This window comes from Lipotes vexillifer, unplaced genomic scaffold (assembly GCF_000442215.2).
Source record: "Lipotes vexillifer unplaced genomic scaffold, Lipotes_vexillifer_v1.1 scaffold505, whole genome shotgun sequence".
NCBI classification, from domain to species: Eukaryota; Metazoa; Chordata; class Mammalia; order Artiodactyla; family Lipotidae; genus Lipotes; species Lipotes vexillifer.
The window spans coordinates 1,521,212-1,541,512 of NW_006785581.1; the positions used below are offsets into that span (position 1 = coordinate 1,521,212).

General features: G+C 48.8%; 1 protein-coding gene across 1 annotated transcript in view; it reads left to right on the top strand.

Moving 5' to 3' along the window:
- Positions 1-20,301, top strand: part of SLC6A5 (solute carrier family 6 member 5) — a 55,083-nt gene that overhangs the window by 21,917 nt on the left and 12,865 nt on the right. The window contains exons 8-13 of the mRNA XM_007457630.1: positions 6,136-6,270; positions 8,261-8,364; positions 11,807-11,931; positions 17,181-17,293; positions 18,030-18,161; positions 19,224-19,323. Of these exons, the coding sequence (XP_007457692.1) occupies positions 6,136-6,270; positions 8,261-8,364; positions 11,807-11,931; positions 17,181-17,293; positions 18,030-18,161; positions 19,224-19,323 (709 nt within the window). The remainder of the gene's footprint in view (positions 1-6,135; positions 6,271-8,260; positions 8,365-11,806; positions 11,932-17,180; positions 17,294-18,029; positions 18,162-19,223; positions 19,324-20,301) is intronic.

The following is a 20,301-nucleotide window of genomic DNA, read 5'->3' on the forward strand; positions in this document are numbered from 1 at the left end:
CTTTAGAGTCAGACCAGTCTGAGTTCAAATCCCGTCTTGATCACTTTCTGGTTGTGTAACTCTGGACAAGCTGTTTATCCATTGGAACCTCAGTTTCCTCACCTGTAAAATGGGGATAATAGTACATACCTCATAGAGCTGTTCTAAGATTAGGTGGGAGAATATATATATATATATATATATATATATATATATATAAAATACCTGGCATATGGTCAGTTCTTAACTGACATTAACTCTCTTCATTTTTGTGATAATGATTGACTGATGTATTGAGTGGATATTGTGCCGTGCTGACATCTTGAAAGCAGCGGCTCTGGTGGGAAAATGGAAAGAGAAAGGGAACTTGGTTGAATACTCTGTGTGCCAGGCACTCTGCTAACCACTTCACCTGCATTAGTGCATTCAATCTGCCCAACAACCAGCTAGGTAAGGACATTTCTTCCCATTTTATAGATAGAGAAGTTGAGGTGCATCAAGGTAGAGTAAATTGCTGGAGGTCACACAGCTTTTTTTTTTTTTTAATGGTGTAGTAATTACATATAACCTACTCACAAACTCCCGAATACTTTATTTTACTTTATTATTTTTAAAATTATTTATTTATTTATTTGGCTGCGCTGGGTCTTAGTTGCGGCATGAAAACTCTTAGTTGCAGCATGTGGGATCTAGTTCCCTGGCCAGAGATGGAACCCGGGCCCCCTGCATTGGGATCGCAGAGTCTTAGCCACTGGACCACAAGGGAAGTCCCGGTCACACAGCTTTTAAGTGGCAGTGCTGGGATTTGAACCCAGGTCTGTCTCCCTTTAAAGCCTAGACTCTTTCCACTACGTGACATCCTCTCCCAAGGAGGGGCTGTTAGAAATAGTTGGAAATGCAGAATTCTGGAGCCATCATTTGCATCTGGGGGGATAAAAGTCCCCCCACTGTGAATCAGGACCCTTGCACTGCTACCCTGTCCTGCTGTCAGTAGCTGTCATTGCCAGCTGGGCAAGTCCCAGGAGGCATCCGGGTCCCATCTTCCACATCTGCAAATTCAAGTGTTAAGATAAATATTCTCTAAGATCCTTCTTTGCTTATCAGTCTGCAATTTTGGGGGGATGGTGTTAGAATCAGTTCTTGGCATTGATTTAGAAGTTAATCCTTGGTGCTAGATTTTATGGGCTCTCTCTCTCTTTGAAATGGGGATTTTTGAGTAGCCCTGAGCAAGTAAGCTTTTCTTTTAGATCTGCTAAGTTATCTTTCTGCTTCTTTGAGAGAGGTTTCCAATTAGGGATCAATGATTAATTTTCTTTTAATGAGGAATACCACCAGAAATAATGCATCCCAGTTTATTATCCTGCCCTGGCTTGTGCAGACGTTAATCATGGAGCTTTGTTTGGAAGCACGGCTGCAGCACCTCATTATGACAGGCTCCTTTGTGATCGAAGTTCCACCAAGACTGTCATTTCTAAGCAACAGAGATGCCCTTCTTCTGTTGCAGCAAGATAAACTCAGTTCCTCTTGTTCAGGGACCTAGGAGACAAGAGTGGCCGGTTGCTTCCTATGAGACCTGAGTCTCCCTTTGAGCAGCTAGAATTCCAGAGGCAGGGGCGACCAGCAGGCAGCCTGAAGGTCAAATGCAGCCCACCTGACCTCAGGGGCCGCTCTGCCTGAGAGTTATGGCAAGGACACAGAGCTAGCTTAATTAGCTGGCACTGGCTGGGGTGGGGGCAGTGGCCTTACCACCTATTCAGGGCTCCCGTTGTGAGGACTGTGCTGCCAGGTGTCAGGCCAGCAGGCTCAGATCAACTCGTCATTGTCACTCCTGCCAAGTATAATTCATTACTGTTCAAGTTTAATTCCACTGACAGTCCATCCTGAAACAGGTGCATTCTGAAGCCCCTGTGACACAGGAGAACTAGCTGTGAAGAGACCTCCACAAACACCTAACACTTGACTCACATTGGAGGCATCCCCAGGATCTCGAAATGAAACTGTGTGCCCTTTCAGTTCACCGCAATCCCCATTGACAAAGTGAGTGCATCATTCCACATACCAGGGCCAGACCTGGTGAGGTGAGCAAGTGCCTAGGGTGTGAAATTTAAGGCGGCGCTCACTCTCAGGTTCTTGCATGTGCAGGCTCGGCCCCATGAGGGTGAGTGTTTCCTTAAATTGTGCACCCCGGGTGTTCCCTTGCCTCACTCTAGTCCCCGCCCTGCCTCACACATTTCTGATCATGTGGCCCAGTGAGTGGCATTAAAGGTATGGAAATAGGATTTGTAGTTAGAAAGCTTCAAGTCTGGATCTTGGCTCCAGCTGGGAGACCTTGAGTGAGATATTTAACCCTTTGTGAGAGGCTTAACCTGAGCCTCAGTTTCCTCCTCTGTAAAATGGGACTGCAAAGAGCTGATCCATGGAGGGAACTCCAGAAATGGGCTGTCTCCCGCACTCAAACGGGAGCAGCGTCTCAGCCGGTTAGACTGGTGCCACTCTTGGGGTCTTCTTCCTGCTGGACCCCACTATCTATGTCATCTCCTCTCCCTTGCCTCCTTCCACCCTCATCTCCCACCAGCTCCACGTGGTCAGGAGGTGAAGAGGATATCCCTTAGTTGTCACCCTGCCCCTGCTGTCTTGGCCGGGCCCCGCCCGGCCCTGTAGCGTTCCTCTCCCCAGCCCGGGTCATCCTGTGGTGGGTGATTTTCTCCTGAGCCCGGGTCATCCTGTGGTGGGTGATTTTCTCCTGAGACGTCAGATGACTTTGGGTTTCCTACCGTCTGTGTGTGGAAGGGTTTCACTTAAGGGGAAGGAGAGAAACAGCTTTGGGGGTGGATAGGAGGGAGCAGGGAGCCCCCCCCCCCCTCATGGTCCCTGGTAATTCCAGTGCCTCAGGACAAAGAGGGAAGGGGGCTGCTGTCCCGGGGAACGGGAAGGAGACTCCCGGTTGGTGGTGGCAGCAGTGCGGAGAAAAGGAGACCAGCCCATCTCTGGTCTGTAGACAGGAAGACTTTGGCCTTGACGAGTAATTGGGTTTAGAGCAAGAAATAACTCCTTATCTTTCCTTGACCTGCAGCCTGTCCCATTTCAGCTGACGGAAACTCTGCCCACCAGCTGCTGAGGCCACCACCTTTGGGGTCACCCTTGACTCCTGCCTCCCGCTCCCCTCACTCCACATTAAATTGGTCAGGAAGTTCTGTTGATCTTCCTGCACAGTGTATCCGGTTTCTGATCATTTCTCCTAGCTCCCCTGAAACACCCTGGATGGAGCCATTGCTGTCCCTTCCTTGCCTGGATTGCTGCTGTGGCCTCCTAACCGCTGCCCCTGCAGTGTAAACGTGGCGCAGCAAGCCGGTGACAGCTAAAATGTTAGATCGTATCAGCCCTCTGCCCAAATCCCTGCAGTAGTTCCCCATCCCCTCCCCACCCACATGGGGCCCACAAGGCTCTGCAGGATCTGTCCCTGCCTCCACCCCTACCCTTGCCTTCCTGTCCCACCTGTGCCCTTGCCCAGCTACAGCGGCTGCCTGGCTGCTCCTAGAAGGCTGGCACACTCCCTTCTTAGGGTCTTTACTCCAGCGGTTCCCTCTGTCTGGAATGTTCTCCCAGATATCCAGTTGGCGCCTTCTCACTTCCTTCAAGTCCTGGGCAACTTCTCAGTGAGGCCTTCCCTGTCCTCCCCTTTATTATGGCCATCGTCCCAGCCACCCTCCCCAGCATGTGCCTGGAACATATTAGATACTCAAAAATATGTGTACCTATGTATGCATATGTGTGTATTTATTGGATTAATAAGAAGTAACCACAAGAGATTTATCTTCATCTCAACCCTAACTTTCCCTCAATCCATCCTTTGCAAGTCCTTGAATCAGTTCTCATCTCTTAAAAATCCCAGTGCCTGCCAGTCGCTGCCAGGCTGGAGCCCCTGTCAGGCCATGGGGTCTGTGCAGCCAGTGTGTGATGGGGACTCTATCTCCCTCCCGGAGGCAGGTGTTCTGGGTTCCGCAGGATGGAAGGCTGTGGGTGAGCACAGAGGGGCTCTGAATCAACAGTGCTCAGCTGGCTATCTATGCCCATCCTGTGGATGAGGGAGGGTTTGGTGGTCCAGGACAGGAGCTTAGCTTCATCCTTCCAAGTGTCTCCTAATGTACTTTTGCGATGTAACTGGCTTATAAGCTGAGGGTCGCCAGGATTATTAAATTTAGGACTGGTGAGTCATTGGCAAGACAGAAATGGCACTTCCCTTTCCAGGGTCCCAGGCCTGTTCCATGTCATATGCATCGTCCCATTGTGCTCTTCCAACAGCCCTGTGAGGAATATGCTTTTGTTATTGCCACTTTGCAGGTGTGGACACTGAGACTCAGTGAGGTTAAGTCACTTCCCAAGGTAGCCCAGCTCATAAGTGATGGAGCTAGGGTTTGAGCTCAGGCCCATTGGAGTGCAGAGCCCAAGCTCTCCCAGTCTGCTCTTCTCTCTGTCTACTGAATCCTGGTCCCAAGCCCTTCCTCCATTCTGAGGTTTTTTGTTTTTTGGTTTTTTTGGGTTTTTTTGCGGTACGCGGGCCTCTCACTGTTGTGGCCTCTCCCGTTGCGGAGCACAGGCTCCGGACGCGCAGGCTCAGCGGCCATAGCTCGTGGGCCCAGCCATTCCACGGCATGTGGGATCCTCCCGGACCGGGGCACGAACCTGTGTCCCCTGCATCGGCAGGTGGACTCTCAACCACTGCGCCACCAGGGAAGCCCCATTCTGAGGTTTGATTGACAGATAAGGAAGGTGCCTCTCACTCATCCCATTCAACCACAGCTCCCAATTTCTGCTGATGATATTTCCCAAATATTTCTTGGCTCTGCTCCTTCCCTCTCGTCCAGAATCTAGGAGCCTCCTTTGGCTGGTACTCAGGGCCTCCACGACCTGTCTCCTCCCATGTCTCTAGTGCCCCATTGCTCTTAGCCTCAACTGTGTGCTGTGCTCCTAGTGAATTTAGGGCCTTGCCCTCACCCCTGCCTTTCCCACTTTCTTCCCTCACCTTCCCACCTCACCTCACCTCCTCTGCGTTGCACTTGGCCTCTAAGATCCGACTCGCGCGTCATCGCCATGCATCTTTCTGTAATCTCCTGGATTGAGCCGAGTGCCCTCCCCTGGACTTCACAGTGTCCTGTTTGGAACTGCTTGGCCCATTATTCATACATTGTCTCTGGGTCTCCGAGGTCGAGTTCCTTCACCGTTATACATCTAAGCCCTGGCACAGCTCCCAGGTCATAGTAGGCCGTGATAAATGCTTGTTGAACTTAACTGCATTGAATGACCATCTGTTACAAGTTAGATGCTGTGCTAGGGGCCCATTTAATCCTCAATTATTTTCTTTAAGAAATGTGCTATTATCCCCAGTTTACAGCTGCAGAAACTGAGATTCAGAGAGCTGCTTAGCTTGACCTAAGTCTCATAGCTACTCAGGGCCAGAGATGTGATTTTATTTGAACCTAAATATGTCTAATTCTAAGATCATGGTTCTCTCATGTCACTAGGCTGCCTCACTTAGGGTGTATGTATAAACAAGGATGGAAAACTTAAACTAAAGAAATTAATCTCTAATGGTGGGATTTGGGGCCTGAAGCAGAGGGTGGGCTAAGAGTTAGGGAGGAGGGGGGGCACATAACCTTTCTCTTTCAGTTGGTCCTTAGGGAGTTGTCCACTTCTGCGCTGCAGGCTGACTCAATCCACAGCCTTGGGTGTCCCCCTCAAGACTTCATTTCTGGGCTTCCCTGGTGGCGTAGTGGTTGGGAGTCCGCCTGCCGATGCAGGGGACACGGGTCTGTGCCCCGGTCCGGGAAGATCCCACATGCCGCGGAGCGGCTGGGCCCGTGAGCCATGGCTGCTGAGCCTGCGCATCTGGAGCCTGTGCCCTGAAACGGGAGAGGCCACAACAGTGAGAGGCCCGCGTACCGCAAAAAAAAAAAAAGACTCCATTTCTGGCTCTCTCTGATTCACCTTTGGTCCCAGTGCCTTCCTTGTGTCCTCAGACCTGGAAGAGTTTGGGGAAAGCTACCCTATCAGGCACTTGCGTCCGGGCGGCAGATCACACTCTGCCTCTGTCGATGCTCCTTTGGTCACATCCCATGTGTCTGCTCCTTCCTGCCCCCGTGTGGGTGGTTTTCCCAGGTGGTGTATTTCACGGCCACGTTCCCGTACGTCGTGCTGGTGATTCTTCTCATGCGAGGAGTTACCCTGCCTGGAGCTGGCGCTGGGATTTGGTACTTCATCACGCCGAAGTGGGAGAAACTTACGGACGCCACGGTGGGCTTCAGATTTCATTTATGACGGGCCTGTTTCGGGGAACGGCACCCGGGGGTGGGTCCCGCTCCGGGACACTGTTTAGCAGAAGGGGTCAGACCTCCGCCCACAGGGCATCTCACTGTTTTGCCTTTACAAACTCCTGATAATCTTGAAATGTGACACACTCAGGAAGTTTTTAATGAGAACTGAGCAGCTGGGGGTTTCAGATTCCTGGAATAGTTGTCCTACGTCTGGGAGGCTGCAGAGGCTGAAATGAAGAATGAAATTCCCCTAATAGCTTTGGGCCACCTCATGCCACTTATCTGTTGCTAATTATAGTGTGTTGGAAATGGAGTTTTGCTGGTTGGAAAATAATAGCACTTAGGCAAACGGCAAGCAATTATAATTTAAAGGGCTCAGACAGATTTGAATACTTCTGGCACACCGAGACACAGAGCCAGCACACACTTACACTTTCTCTTGGCATATTCTGTACAGGCATATCTTACTCTAAAATTCCCAACCCCCAGAACTTCACATGAGGGGGTGATTGTTTAATAAGAAATGCATTTTCTCACCTTAAAGAAAAATCTGCTTTTCCAGAAGATTTTAAGAAAGCAAAACTAGGATTGAGTCTGCACATAATGAAAAACCTCCAGATAATGGCAGCTTTAACAAAAGTTTATTTCACTTGCAACCCAGTGGTAGATAGTCAAGCACTGGTTGGGTGGCTCCACAGTGTCCCAGGTTCCTGTCTTTCTGCCCCACCATCCTCAGTGAATAGCTGCCACGTAGCTGCCAGAGCTCCACCCATCGTGTCAGCATTCCAGGTGGCACAAAGCAGTGAGGGAAGAGACAGAGATAGGCATCCTCCTTCTCTTTAAAAGAGGAGACAGCCCAGAAATTCCACATAACACTTGATTTTCTCATCATTGGCCAGAAACTAAGTCATATGATGATTTCCTCTCAGCTGCACCTCTCCTTGATTCTGGGAGGTGGCCATTTGGCTGGACATATGGCTGCCTTTAAATAAAACCACAGCTCTGTTAGTGAGGAGCATGGGAGGATGGAGGTTGTGGTACAGACTTTGCCAGCACACACTTGAACTTTCTCTTTGCATATGTTAAGCACAATTTAAAAACCAGTTTTAATTAATAAAAATGAGAGGAAGTCCATATCAAATCATATAAATCTATATAGCTCAAACTCTTGAGTAGCTTTCTGGAGTTTAATGAGGACAATTAAAAGAAATCGCCAATGGGCTCCTCTGGTGGCGCAGTGGTTGAGAGTCCGCCTGCCGATGCAGGGGACATGGGTTCGTGCCCTGGTCGGGGAAGATCGCACATGCCGCGGAGCGGCTGGGCCCGTGAGTCATGGCCGCTGAGCCTGCGCGTCCGGAGCCTATGCTCCGCAACGGGAGAGGCCGCGGCGCTGAGAGGGAAAACAAATCGCCAAGATGACCAAGAGGTGTTGTCAGCCAAGTTCAAGAATGAGGTGGCACTGTAAAATCCACTCAGCTGTGGCACAGAGCTTGCTTTACTTTGATGAGGGGCTACAGAATTTCAGATTTTTAGTAAATTGTCCTAATCTTTAGGAATGTCAATTTTATTTTTTATTTTTTGGGGGGAATGTCAATTTTAAAAGGTTTTCATTTTGTACCCATGAATATTTTTGCTGTCCCAAATTGTTTTTTTGAGTGTGTTTCCAGCTAAAGAAGGGGCTCTCCCCTTCTGTATAGTTTTACATTGTAGGGCTTGCAAGCATGAAATGTGTACATTGCTTATTGAGTTCCTCTCCTTTGATTAGAATGAAGTTGGAGTCTCCCAGGTCATTTACTGCCTTTTTGGCTTCCAATGCAAATGACATATGTTTCTCGTTTATTTTGGTGCCAAACTCATCTTGTCCTGACTGCCTTTTCCCCCCCGGGGAGATGGTGTGGCTTTGGGAGACTCCCCTCCCCTGGGCCAGCCTCCTTCAGTGACCTTGAATCTTCCCCTCTTTTGCCTCCCAGGTGTGGAAAGACGCTGCCACTCAGATTTTCTTCTCTTTATCTGCCGCATGGGGAGGCCTGATCACTCTTTCTTCTTACAACAAATTCCACAACAACTGCTACAGGTATGTGGAGGCACTTCAAGCCCCAGAGGTAGCGGGTGAATGGGACTAGGGCCTTGGGACAGAAACATGGGCTGTGTCATCAGACACCTGAGGCCATATCCTCACACTTCACCCAAGGCAGAGACAGACAGTTAGCTCTGGTGTAGGGGAAATCGCCTGCTAAGGCCTAGCTGCTGGCTTCTGGTGGCCTGGCTTGGACCCCAACTTGCACCCTGATTCTGACCCATGGGATGGAATGGAGTTTCTCTGGAGGTGCCATGCAGCTGGTTGTGTCCTGGAATAGTCCTTTGTGAGCTATCTAGTCCCTGGATACAGTTGTATGGTAGTTGCTGATGAAGTATGGTCATTCAGTCACTCGACAAACACCTTTCTAGAGAGCCCTGTAAGAAAGGCAGCATGGTACAGTGGAGAGAATACCTTGGTGATGGATGTGTTAATTAACTCAATGGTGGGACTCCTGTTTCAATGCATATGTATATCAAATCATCACGTTGTACACTTTAAATATTGTTAAAATGTATTACAGTTTTAACTGTCAGTTAAACCCAAAGTTATGCAAACTTTGAGTCCCCTCCCAGATTTAGGAAACAACATCTGGGAGGTCGGGGCGGGCCCGGGAATCTACATGTCGAGACAGGATCCTCAGGTGACTCTGGTGCAGGGTGACATTTGGATAGTGTGATATTAGGGGACTCTGGAACCCCAAAGATGTGAGAGAGCCTGGACAGCTTCTGGAGGAGGTGACATCTGAAAGTTAAATCCATCTGCGACAAACAGTAAGAAAATACTGAGGGGCTGATTAAAAAAAAAAAAGAAAGAAAGAACCTTGGAGTCAGAGAGACTTGCATTTGTATTATGACTTCACCATTTTCTAAAACTCCAAGACATGGCTAAGACACTTCACTTCTCTGAATCTCTGTTTTCTCATCTGTAAAATGCAGATTATAATGTTTTGTTGAAGGGTAAGAGATGATGTATGCAAAATTCCCACAGCAATATTTTGCACATAGTAGGTGCTCAGTAGACAGCAGTTGCCATTCTTATTATTTTAAATCATGCATGAGATACTTTGTGAACCAAAAGGAAGAGATTATAGTTAAACTGTGGCTTAGCCTGGCTGGGATGGCCTCACGCAAGTGACATCTATGCTGGGCCAAATTTCAAAAGGTGTTAGGGGAGGAAGGGAATGTTTTCAGGTGGGGATGAGTGTGGATGGGTGTGATGGAGACGTGGGAGGGAGCAGGTTGATGGGACTGGAGCAGGTGTGTGCTCACCGGGCAAGAAGGAAATAGGGCCTGAGAATTGGCTGAGGCCAGATTGGAGAGAGCCTTTGTGTTAGTCTCCTGGGGCTGCCATAACAAATAGCACAGAGTGAGTGACCTGAACAACAGAAATTGATTTTCTCACAGTTCTGGAGGCTAGAAGTCCAAGATCAAGGTGCCGACAGGGCTGGTTTCTTCTGAGCCCTCTCTGCGTGGCTTGTAGCTGGCCGTCGTCTTCTCCCTGTGTCTCTACGCGGTCTTCCCGCTGTGCGCCCTGATCTCCTCTTCTTATAAGGGCCTCAATCGTATAGGATTAGCGCCCACTCTCACGATTTCCTCTTACCTTACTCACCTGTTTAAAGACCCTATTTTCAAATGCAGTCACATTCTGAGGAACTGGGGGTTGGGACTTCAACATTTACATTTTGGGGGCACACAGTTCAGCTCGTAACAGCTAGAATGCCAGACTAACTTCTGAACTTCTTTGGTCATAGTTGCTTATTAACTTATGACCCGCGAGGCTCAGTCTGAGCATCGTCCAAGGGGGAAGCATTGCTCTGTGCTTTGTTAGAAATGAGGCTGTGTGGTGTGGCTAACGGGCAGGAAGTCTGGGTTCAAATCAGAACCTACCATTATGAGCCCAATTACCTTCCCCTGGGCCTCAGTTTCCCCATCAGTAAACTAAGGTCCTGGACAAGGTGGGCTGTATCCTGAGCACTTGCTCTGTGCCAGGCTCTGTGCGGTGCAGGCCTCATCTGGTTCTGTCCTCACAACAACCTGTGAGGGAGGTGGAGTCATTGCCACCATTTAAAGTCAGAGTGGAGAGAAGGGAAGCCTCCTGCACTGTTGGTGGGAATGTAAATTGATACAGCCACTATGGAGAACAGTATGGAGGTCCCTTAAAAAACTAAAAATAGAGCTACCATATGACACAGCAATCCCACTACTGGACATATGTCTGACGAAAACCATAATTTGAAAAGATACATGCACTGTTTAATGTGGCACTGTTTACAATAGTCAGGACACGGAAGCAACCTAAGTGTCCATCACCAGAGGAATGGATAAAGAAGATGTGGTACATATATACAATGGAATATTACTCAGCCATAAAAAAGAACAAAATAATGCCATTTGCAGCAACCTGGATGGACCTAGAGACTGTCATATTGAGTGAAGTAAATCAGACAAAGACGAATATCATATGGTATCGTCTGTTTATATGTGGAATCTAAGAAAAGGGTACAAATGAACTTATCTACCAAACAGAAATTTTTGTAGAGTTACAGATGTAGGAAACAAACTTATGGTTACCAGGGGGTAAGAGGAGGAAGGATAGATAGGGAGGTTGGGATTGACATATACGTGCTACTATATATAAAATAGATGACTAATAAGGACCTACTGTATAGCACAGGGAACTCTACTCAATACTCTGTAATGACCTATATGGGAAAAGAATAAAAAAAAAAGAGTGGATATGTGTAAAAAAATAAAGTCAGGGTGGAGAGGAAGTGACTTGGTCAAGGTCATGCCTCTAACATGTAAGAGAATTTGGCCTCATGGCTCCATCTAGCTGTGACCCCTTTCTTGGGTCTGGGATGGACAGGGCTGGCCGGGAACGGCAGCCATATGGCCAGCAGAGGGCGCTGGCACGGAGGTGCTGGTCTCTCTCCTCTCCCCACCTCCCTTGCCCTCCTAGGCCCGTATACCCCAATCCCAGGCTGTTCTCATGCTTGGTGGCATTTGTTCGTCCCACCGCCTTCTCTTCTCTCATACGTCGTTCCTGTCCCGGATTCTGCAAAAGGCCTCATCCCCTCAATTTCTGCTCTGATGGACAGTCTTACCTCTGCCACTGCCAGGAGGGGAGATCCGGTTCTCGGGCAGGTGGAGCCAGAGCTCTGTCCCGAGGCCCTGGAGCAGGGCAGTTAGGGGAGGGAGAGCTTTTTGAGTCTTTTGGTGCTTATCCACTTGGCCCAAGAGAGCCTGTGGTCAGGACTGGTGGTTCCTTTCCTTGTGAATAAGAGAGAACAAGACCAGCTTACAGTGAGTACCTATTTAGGAATGGGCGTGTGGACGTGGGCACACAAACACGCGAGCACACATTCATGTGTCCCTCCCCTATCCCTTCCTCCTCCTCACAAAGCACGCCTATCGGCAAACTTGTCTCTTCCTCCCAGGGACACCCTAATTGTTACCTGCACCAACAGTGCCACGAGCATCTTCGCCGGCTTCGTCATCTTCTCAGTCATCGGCTTCATGGCCAATGAACGCAAGGTTAACATCGAGAACGTGGCAGACCAAGGTACAGTGCGCTGGTTACCCTGCTGTCGAAGGGCAGGTTCCAGGTTCACACCCTGAGCTCCTCATTCATGCTATGCTAGGAAGTTGGCCTTCTGGAACAGGCTGGAGAGGGGGACAGCCTAGGTCCCCCTTTGCGGAGGGACCCAGAACAGCTGGAGTCTGAAGCTCATGCAGGGTTAGATCTGGCCGGTCCTTCCCCAGGGGTGTGGCTATAAAAGCCCCTTTCCTGTTTCCCTCTCCTTTCCTTCGTTTTCCTGTCCTCTCTTAACTCAGCTCCAGCAGAAGTAAGGTCTCTACCTGTTGGGCGTGGGGAGAGGATTCTCTAGGCAAACTATGGCTCCTGCAGCGGATGTAGGCACAACCTGCTTCAGGGTGGCTTTCCTTGCCGCGGGTCTGTGGGCACCAAACACTAATGCTTAGCGAGCGCAGCCTTTTCCTGATGAAGCGCTTTCCTGGTTGTTAGATCAGATGCGTTCTCAGGGTCTTCTGCTTATTTCGCAATGCAGACCCTGCAAATCGTTTCCCCAGTGGGTGGAAAGGTTGGACGGTGGTGGTGGGAGGGGTGTGGAATAAATGTTTACCTTCTGCCCAAGTGATCCCTCTATTAACGGCTAACATTAGTGTGGTCCCTCTGGAGTGTATAGAGAGCGCTCCTTTTTTAATCTCATTTAATCCGTATTTCTAGCACAGAATCTTGTAGAGAGTGTGTAATACTTTTAGTTAACTTTTTGCTTCCACCCAGCCTTACTCTACAGAGGATTTGGGTGCTGAGCAGGCCTCAGTGATTGAGGGATTTCATCGTGGCGTTGTCTATCATGACGGGCATTCTCTAATCAGGCATTTATGGGCTGCCTTGGTGTAGGGACTGTGCCAGGGGCTGTGGGGACAGGGCTGTGGGCCCAGATGATGCAGAGCATGGACCTGTCTGTGACTTCTCTGTGCAGTTGTCTCTCTTCAAGGAGCTCACTGCAAGTCTCAGGTAGTGGCTCAGACGCCAGCACGAGAAAGAACTAGGCCCTAGCAATGTCACCTTCTTGGCGGGCTGCTGGCTGTCTTCTGGCTCCCTAAGGATAATTAATTACTGCTTCAGCGGCGCTGATGATGCACTGCAGGCCTCAAAGGGTTAAAGAGCCACTTGGTGGAGGGGGGAGCTAACTCTCCGTGCAGAGGGTGCTGAACCCCCAGGGATTTTGGTTCTGCAGCAGTGCACTCAATTAGAGGTCCCAGAGCTGAGCAAATGCCCTTCCCTGGTTGAAAAATTTAATCCTTCTGGGGAGCAGGGAGGTGGTGAAGGGGAGGGAGAGAGTGGCGGAGGCTTTGTTTTCGGAGTGCCTGTACCACCCGCGCTGTCCTCATTTCCTTCCAGCAGCGTAGCTGGAGCAGGTAGGCCCTGCTCCACCTGCCAGCAGATCTGAGGTGTTCTGTTATTTTTGTGACATTACTGAGCTCCTTGTGAACCAGTGGCCGAGTGGCCAGAGAGAGTGATTCTTAAGATGTGGGCCACATTCGTTAACTCTTCTGAGCGTTTCCTGCTCCAGGAAAGGGATTTGGGGGCACAAGTTGCTAAAACCCAAATTAAATTTTGGTTTTCGTTTATATAAAAAGCATCAGACAAATGGCCTGTGTTTCCCTCTGAAACTTCCCCTTTCCAGAATGTTTTCATTTCCTCTGATTTTAACAGGGAGAGAGGAGTACTTCTCACAGGTTCTAACGTGTTGTGTTCATACAGTTGACCCTTGAACAATGCAAGGGTTTAGGGGCGCCGACCCTCCACGCAGTGAAAAATCTGTGTTATAATTTAGAGTCAGCCCTTCGTAGATACAGTTTCTCTAAATCTGCAATTCCTCTGCATCCATGGATTCGACCAACTGCAGATTGTGTTGTACTGTAGTATTTACGATTGAAAAAAATCCGTGTCTGGGTGGACTCGTGCAGTTCAAAACTGTGTTGTTCAAGGGCCAGCTGTACTTGGTAGTTTCTCATTGTCACCAGCACGGGGACAGTGGGTCTCATCTCCCACAGGGGAGGGGCAGTGGCCCGGGAGGTCTTCTCCCAGACCCGTGGGCAGCTAAACCTGCTCGTCTGAATTTGCATACATTCTTATATGTGATTAGCAGGCTTGTCTGATTTCCCCTGTTGTAATGGAGGCTCTGCAGAATACAGAGATCGGGGTCAGGACTGCATCAGGTGCCAGCCCCAAGCTCTCCTAGCTGGGCGACATTGGCACGTGGACATTCAGTTCATTTTTGCTGACCCAACATTAGTAACTCTGCTTTGGTATTCAGTCAAAAGCAGGTTCTCTTTAATGACCTAACACTAGTCCATTTCATTTATAGCTCCCTTGTAAGGGAGGCTCTAAGTTATTACCCCAAATCTTGGCCGTATCAGAGCTTCTGGGGGCTTGAGGGTGGGATTGGTGATGAGACCAAGCTGTCCTCTGCTTTTACGATGGGCACAGGGAAGGGGGCGTGGTCTTCTCAGGCATCTACTCCAGAGAAAGAGCTTGCTGGGAAGTCAGCCTTTTAGAGTCATCTCCCAGCCAACTGCTGCCTGGGGAGCACTGACTCACGGTCAGAATCCAACTCAGAGCCCTACCAAGATGCTCACCCACTAGCGGCAAGACTGGGTTAGACCACAGCAGAGGAACACAGAGGTGCGTATTGCATATAGAGTCCCAGGTCTAGGTGGTAACTCTCAGGTAACCAGGCCACTAGGAAGTTCTGCCCTGGCTCCCTCACCCCCTCATAGTTCAGAGACCCTGCTGATGAAGATGAACGCTCTCAAACTGGACTGACCGTCCCACCATCTGTCTGTCACCTGGATGCCAGTCCTTCCAAAGGCACAGGAAAGGGTTCCGGTGTTGCGTCCTCTAAGAACGCATCCACATGTAGTAGGTTTCTCAGAAGAGTAACCACTCACCGTGTGCTGTGGGTCGTGATGGGTCCATTGACCGGAGCCCCTGGTTGTGTCTTCAGTGGCTCTCTAGGACCAAGGAGGCTGTCACTGTAGGTCTCTGGGGGCCCCACCCAAGATGCTGGCATGCAGAACCCCTTTGATCCCCTCTCATGGGAAGAGTAATAATGGTCTATGCTTACTGAGTTCTCGCCATGGCCAGGCATGGTTCTGAGCCCTTTACTTGTATCAACACACTTAATGCTCACAGAAATTCCCTGAGTGTAGGTGCTATTATTATCTCCATTGTACGGAGTCTTACCTATGGTCCCGCAGCTAGTAAGAGGCAGAGCCAGTTTTCTGGCCCATGGGGGAGAGGAGCCTGCAGTCCACCCACTGGGCCTTGATGCCTCCCAGAGGGAGAGGAAAGAGGCAGGACTCAGCCTCCATCAGACACAAGGGCCTAGCCCGGGGAAAACTCCGCTGTGGCTCGGACAGTCCATCTTTCTGAACTCTACAAAATGTTCTAAAAACGTATTTAAAAAATCCACTCTCTAGCCATCTTGGATAAACGGAGTTTGCTGAAGATGATGCCTTTACCCTGCATACTTTAGGGAGGCCGCTGAAATGGAAACAGGCCGAATATTTTGAAATCATTCCCCTCCCTGAAAAAGCAGTAAAGCCCAAACGGCCAGAATCCTGTTAAAGCAATGAGCCGAGGTCCTCCGGCAGTGGCCATTTGAAGACCTTCTTGTCCACTTTATGGGCCTAAACTGAACTGGCTTCCTCGGTGTTCAGGGCACCGAACTGGCTTCTTCGGTGTGTTGCATTTGAGACCTATTTTGAACTGTAGCTTAATACAGATTTTTCTTTTATGGTTCACTCAGGGAGACTTCAGAGTCTGTCTCTACTGTCTGTTCAATAAATGCATTGAGCAGGGGTATCTTAGGCATTCCAGGCTTTACGTTTTAAATACCCAAGGCCCTAGGCAACATTGGGAGCTAACAACCTGATGAATTCCAGTTTAAAAAAGTGTCATTATGCTTGAGTTATAAAAACTCCAGGAGCTACGATTTCTGGCTTCCAGATGTGTGCTGGCCGTGGATTACCCCGACGTTCCCTGGTCTCTGCCCCTTATCATCTAGGTTTCTACCTATAGGGGAATTCACAACTGCCAGGTCTTTAGCCATCTTCCCAGGGAGGCTGTGAGGAAGACAGGAACGGCTGGTGGGGCTTTATGTTAGCAGAGAAAACTGCAGCTCAGACATCCTCCACCAAGACCTCACGCAATATTCTTGGGAAAACCGGAATCAGAGCTGCTAATTTCCAAGTTCATTGTCCACCCCTAAGAAAAGCTAATATTCTATGAGTGCTGATGATGTGCAAGGCACTGGTCTCAGTGCTACCTGCGTTTCCTCATTTGTCCCTCATAACCGCCCTGTGAGGAACTATTGTTATCCCCATTTTACAGATGGGCAAGATTGAGGCTTACAGAAATTAAATAACTTCTCTAGGGTTGCACAGCTGGCAAGTCATGGAGTCTGAATTTGGACCCAGGTCTGTCTAACTATTAGAGACCAAACTCTCTTAACCCTTATATCATGCTTTCCTCTTCCCCACTTAATTACCTGTGGACTGATGTAGCCCCATCTTTACCAAGCCTTTATAGGGCAAGTTCCTAAAAGTGTTAGATTGATTCATGTTTTATGTACATGGCTTCTCCTGCAGGAGTGACTAGGAACAAGGGTAACAAAATGGGGAAATGATGTCATTCTGGGCATGTTTAACCCTTACAGCAGGGTTTCTCAACCTCAGCGCTCTTGACATTTGGGTAGGATAATTCTTTGTTGTGGGGACTGTCCCATGCATTGAAGGATGTTTAGCAGCATCCCTGGCCTTTACACACTAGACACCAGTAATCATCCCCCATAACAGCCCAGTTATGAGAATCAAAAATGTCTCCAGACATTGCCATATGTGCCCAGGAGGGCAAAAATCACCCACTGTTCTAGAGGGTAATTATTACATTCTCCCCCAACTTATGAATACAAAGATGGAGGTTTTCATGTTATTTGCATGGGATATAGCCTGGCCCCGAGTCTCTGCTTTGGCACTCTTTTTGAGCTTCTCCTCTGAGTTCCCTGAGATGTGGACCTAATTCCCCTGGTCTTTCCCTCCCTGGAGCTTGAGGTCTAATTGGGGAAATGGATAGAGAGGAGTAAAAACATAGCAGATAGCAGGAGCAGCATGTGATAACTAACAACTCGGGGCTTCCATGGAGAGAGGACCCTGTGGGCTTCCAGGAAGAGGGGGCCTTGAGCTGGACCTGTTTGCAGTCATGTGTCTCGTTCCTTCCAGGGCCAGGCATTGCATTTGTGGTTTACCCGGAGGCCTTGACCAGGCTGCCCCTCTCTCCGTTCTGGGCCATCATCTTTTTCCTGATGCTCCTCACTCTTGGACTTGACACGATGGTGAGCCCCTCCCCACTTCGATCCCTGCTTCTTCTGAAGACTCCTGTCCTGGGTCCTGCATCCAGCCTGCAATGGGGTTGAGCTTAGTGGTCCTTAAACGTTTCCCTGAGTGATGTAGGGGTGGTGAGGTACCTGTCCAGGGCTCAGGATAACCTTGCATTTGTGGGTGACTCAGGTGATGGGCGGAGGAGCCGTACTCTCTCCCTCTCTGTTCTCCATGCAAGTTTGAGCCTGTGTACTTCCTGCTTTTGCTGTCATTTTGCCAAAGCAAGTCCTTTGGGGCTGAATAAGGGAAAATAATATGAGTTCAATTTTAGGGGAATTGCTCTGGGGCTGAGACTACTACAGATCATGGTGACAGGCACTCAGGGTTTAGTACTTGGGTGCAAAGAGGGTTTTTCCGCAAGCAGAAGATCAAATGCGATTTAAACGGGAAGAGAGGAATTTACGTGTCATGAATATGGAGTGAAGCTTAAAGTGTCCTGATGGATGGGGATGAGTGCAGCCTCTGGGGGCTGGAAACGCTGCTCTAAGGCCCATATCCTGCTTGGAGTCCCCTCGCTGGCCTTGTGGGTTGGACCCCAGCAAAGTCTTTCAGGCCCATCGAGGGAATGCAACCCTAAAACCCAAACCTCATACAAATACCACTTGGCCTGGTGGGAAACACAAAGGGCTTTTTGGAGCCTTTGGGGTTGGGCGGTGTGTCTCAGGTGTCGCTTTGCTGGCATCATTCCAGTTTGCCACCATCGAGACCATAGTGACCTCCATCTCGGACGAGTTTCCCAAGTACCTGCGCACACACAAGCCGGTCTTTACTCTGGGCTGCTGCGTTTGTTTCTTCATCATGGGCTTCCCCATGATCACTCAGGTAAGCTGCCTGCTGGGTAGAGGCTTGGGATGGGGGCAGGTTGCAGGGGCGCCTGATGGCTCTCCAGCCTTTTACTCTTAGCTCCCGGACCTTATAACAACAGCCAAATCATTGCCATTTCCACGTAGATGGAATCAGTTCAGTAGGGATTCTGGCCACAGAGGGAAATATGTCACCTTGGCTACTAATGATACTTGTAGCATCTTCGTAATTGAGATGTAGCCTTCTTGAGCCAACGAGACAGGTGTGTCCTACTTTAAGAAAATGGAATACGTGAAAATACTGACCAGAGAAATTGATTACCTGTAATATACAAGATTTATAGCCACTTGAGTTCCTTCTAGTTCTGAGTGTCTGGTAAGTTGAGTATTAGCTTACCTGATATATATATATATATATATATATATATATATATATATATATATATATATATATCTCTTTTATATATATATATTTCTCTATTAAAAAAAAAAATATATATATATATATATCTCAGCAATATATATATATTGCTGTCCCTGTGACCTTGAGCGAGTCACTACTTTGGGCCTTGGTTTCTTCATCTGTAAAATGATAGATTGAAAGGAGATGGTCTCTAAGCCTCATCTATTGTAGAGAGACTTAAAGAGTGAGCTGAAAATGCAGGGGGTTGCTTGAGGAATGCCCAGAGACACCTAAAGGTCATATGAAGGTCAGTCACATGCAGGTATATGGGTAGAAATGGTCATCTATTGCTTAAAGCAAAAATGAAGCAATCTGGCTACTTTCACATATACATCTTCAGATGCTGAGCTTTGCCTTTTAAGAGTGAGATGTTAGATCACTTTTCTGGGCTTGTTCTATTGATTAGCTCGGAGTCTTTCCAGGGACTGCTTTGCTAACATGGCAAGGTCCCCAGCTTACATACCTGGCCAATGTTAGGTTACTGATGTCAAGGGGAGGGGAGATCTTTTGACTCCTGTTTGCACCTGACCCTGCTCAGGATGGAAGGATTGACTGCTAGAAGTGGGAGAGAGCCTAGATCCAGGCCTATTGATGTTGGTTGTTTCTCTCCCCTACCAGGGTGGAATTTACATGTTTCAGCTTGTGGACACGTATGCCGCCTCCTACGCCCTCGTCATCATTGCCATTTTTGAGCTCGTGGGGATCTCCTATGTGTACGGTAAGGGAACCACTGTGCCTGATGCTGAGGCAGAACTTAGTGTCTGTTGCCGAGCGTCCATGGCAAGCAGGTTTCCCATATTAAGTAAGACAATGAAAGGGCTTCATTACAGCTATTTAGGAAACATAAGAGAGCTGCACCTTTATTTCCAACTTGCCTCAGGACCGCCGGGGTCTGGATTTAATAGAGAAACAAAAGACGGCTGATGGTGAAACTCAGTAGTCTTTATACCAGGAACTACTAGGACCAGGACATGCCTTTGGGTGTGGTCTGGCAAGTGAACCATCATTAGTGCCTGAGGACAATGGCCAGATTGGGTGGCGGGGGAAGGCTTCTTTTGTATTTTGAGGTCTTGGTAGCTGCAGTGTTCCTGTAGCTTGAGGTGAGGAGAAGCTTCATGGCTGATTCCCGGATACTTTAGTGAGAAAAGAGAACACAGGCCTCACAGATCCTTAGGAGACTTTGTTAGCATCATGGGAGCCTGTGATACAAGATCTCAACCCCAGATTTTCCCAGGAAGAAACTGCCTGTTCCCTTACAGATTAGCCCTTCTTAATATCACCATAGCAACCCGCATCCCATAATCAGCAGGGCCATTGTCCAGAAGAACAGGAATGGTAAGTCAGCGGATGCTATCTTTGCCCTTCAGTGGAGGTGTCTGTGTGTGTGGGGGATGGGTCTCACCGGGTGATCTCCTGGGCTCCTTGTGTGCACCGCCAGTCAGCACAAGCACACTGCTTGGGTTCAAGGCACTGCTGACTTCCCTGTGCCTCGAAGTCTCAGAATCATCCCTAATATAGATAAGGCCTCCTTAGCAAATACCAGGAAGGTGAAAAATGCCAACTCAGTTGATCCGTCTGTACTTGAAAACCAAAAAGAGATGGTAAAAAGAAAGGCAGGGTATCACTTGGATGCAGGATGTCCTTGGTATGAGCATCTTGCTTTTAATGTAATTGTTAGCCTCCTGTCCATCAGGGT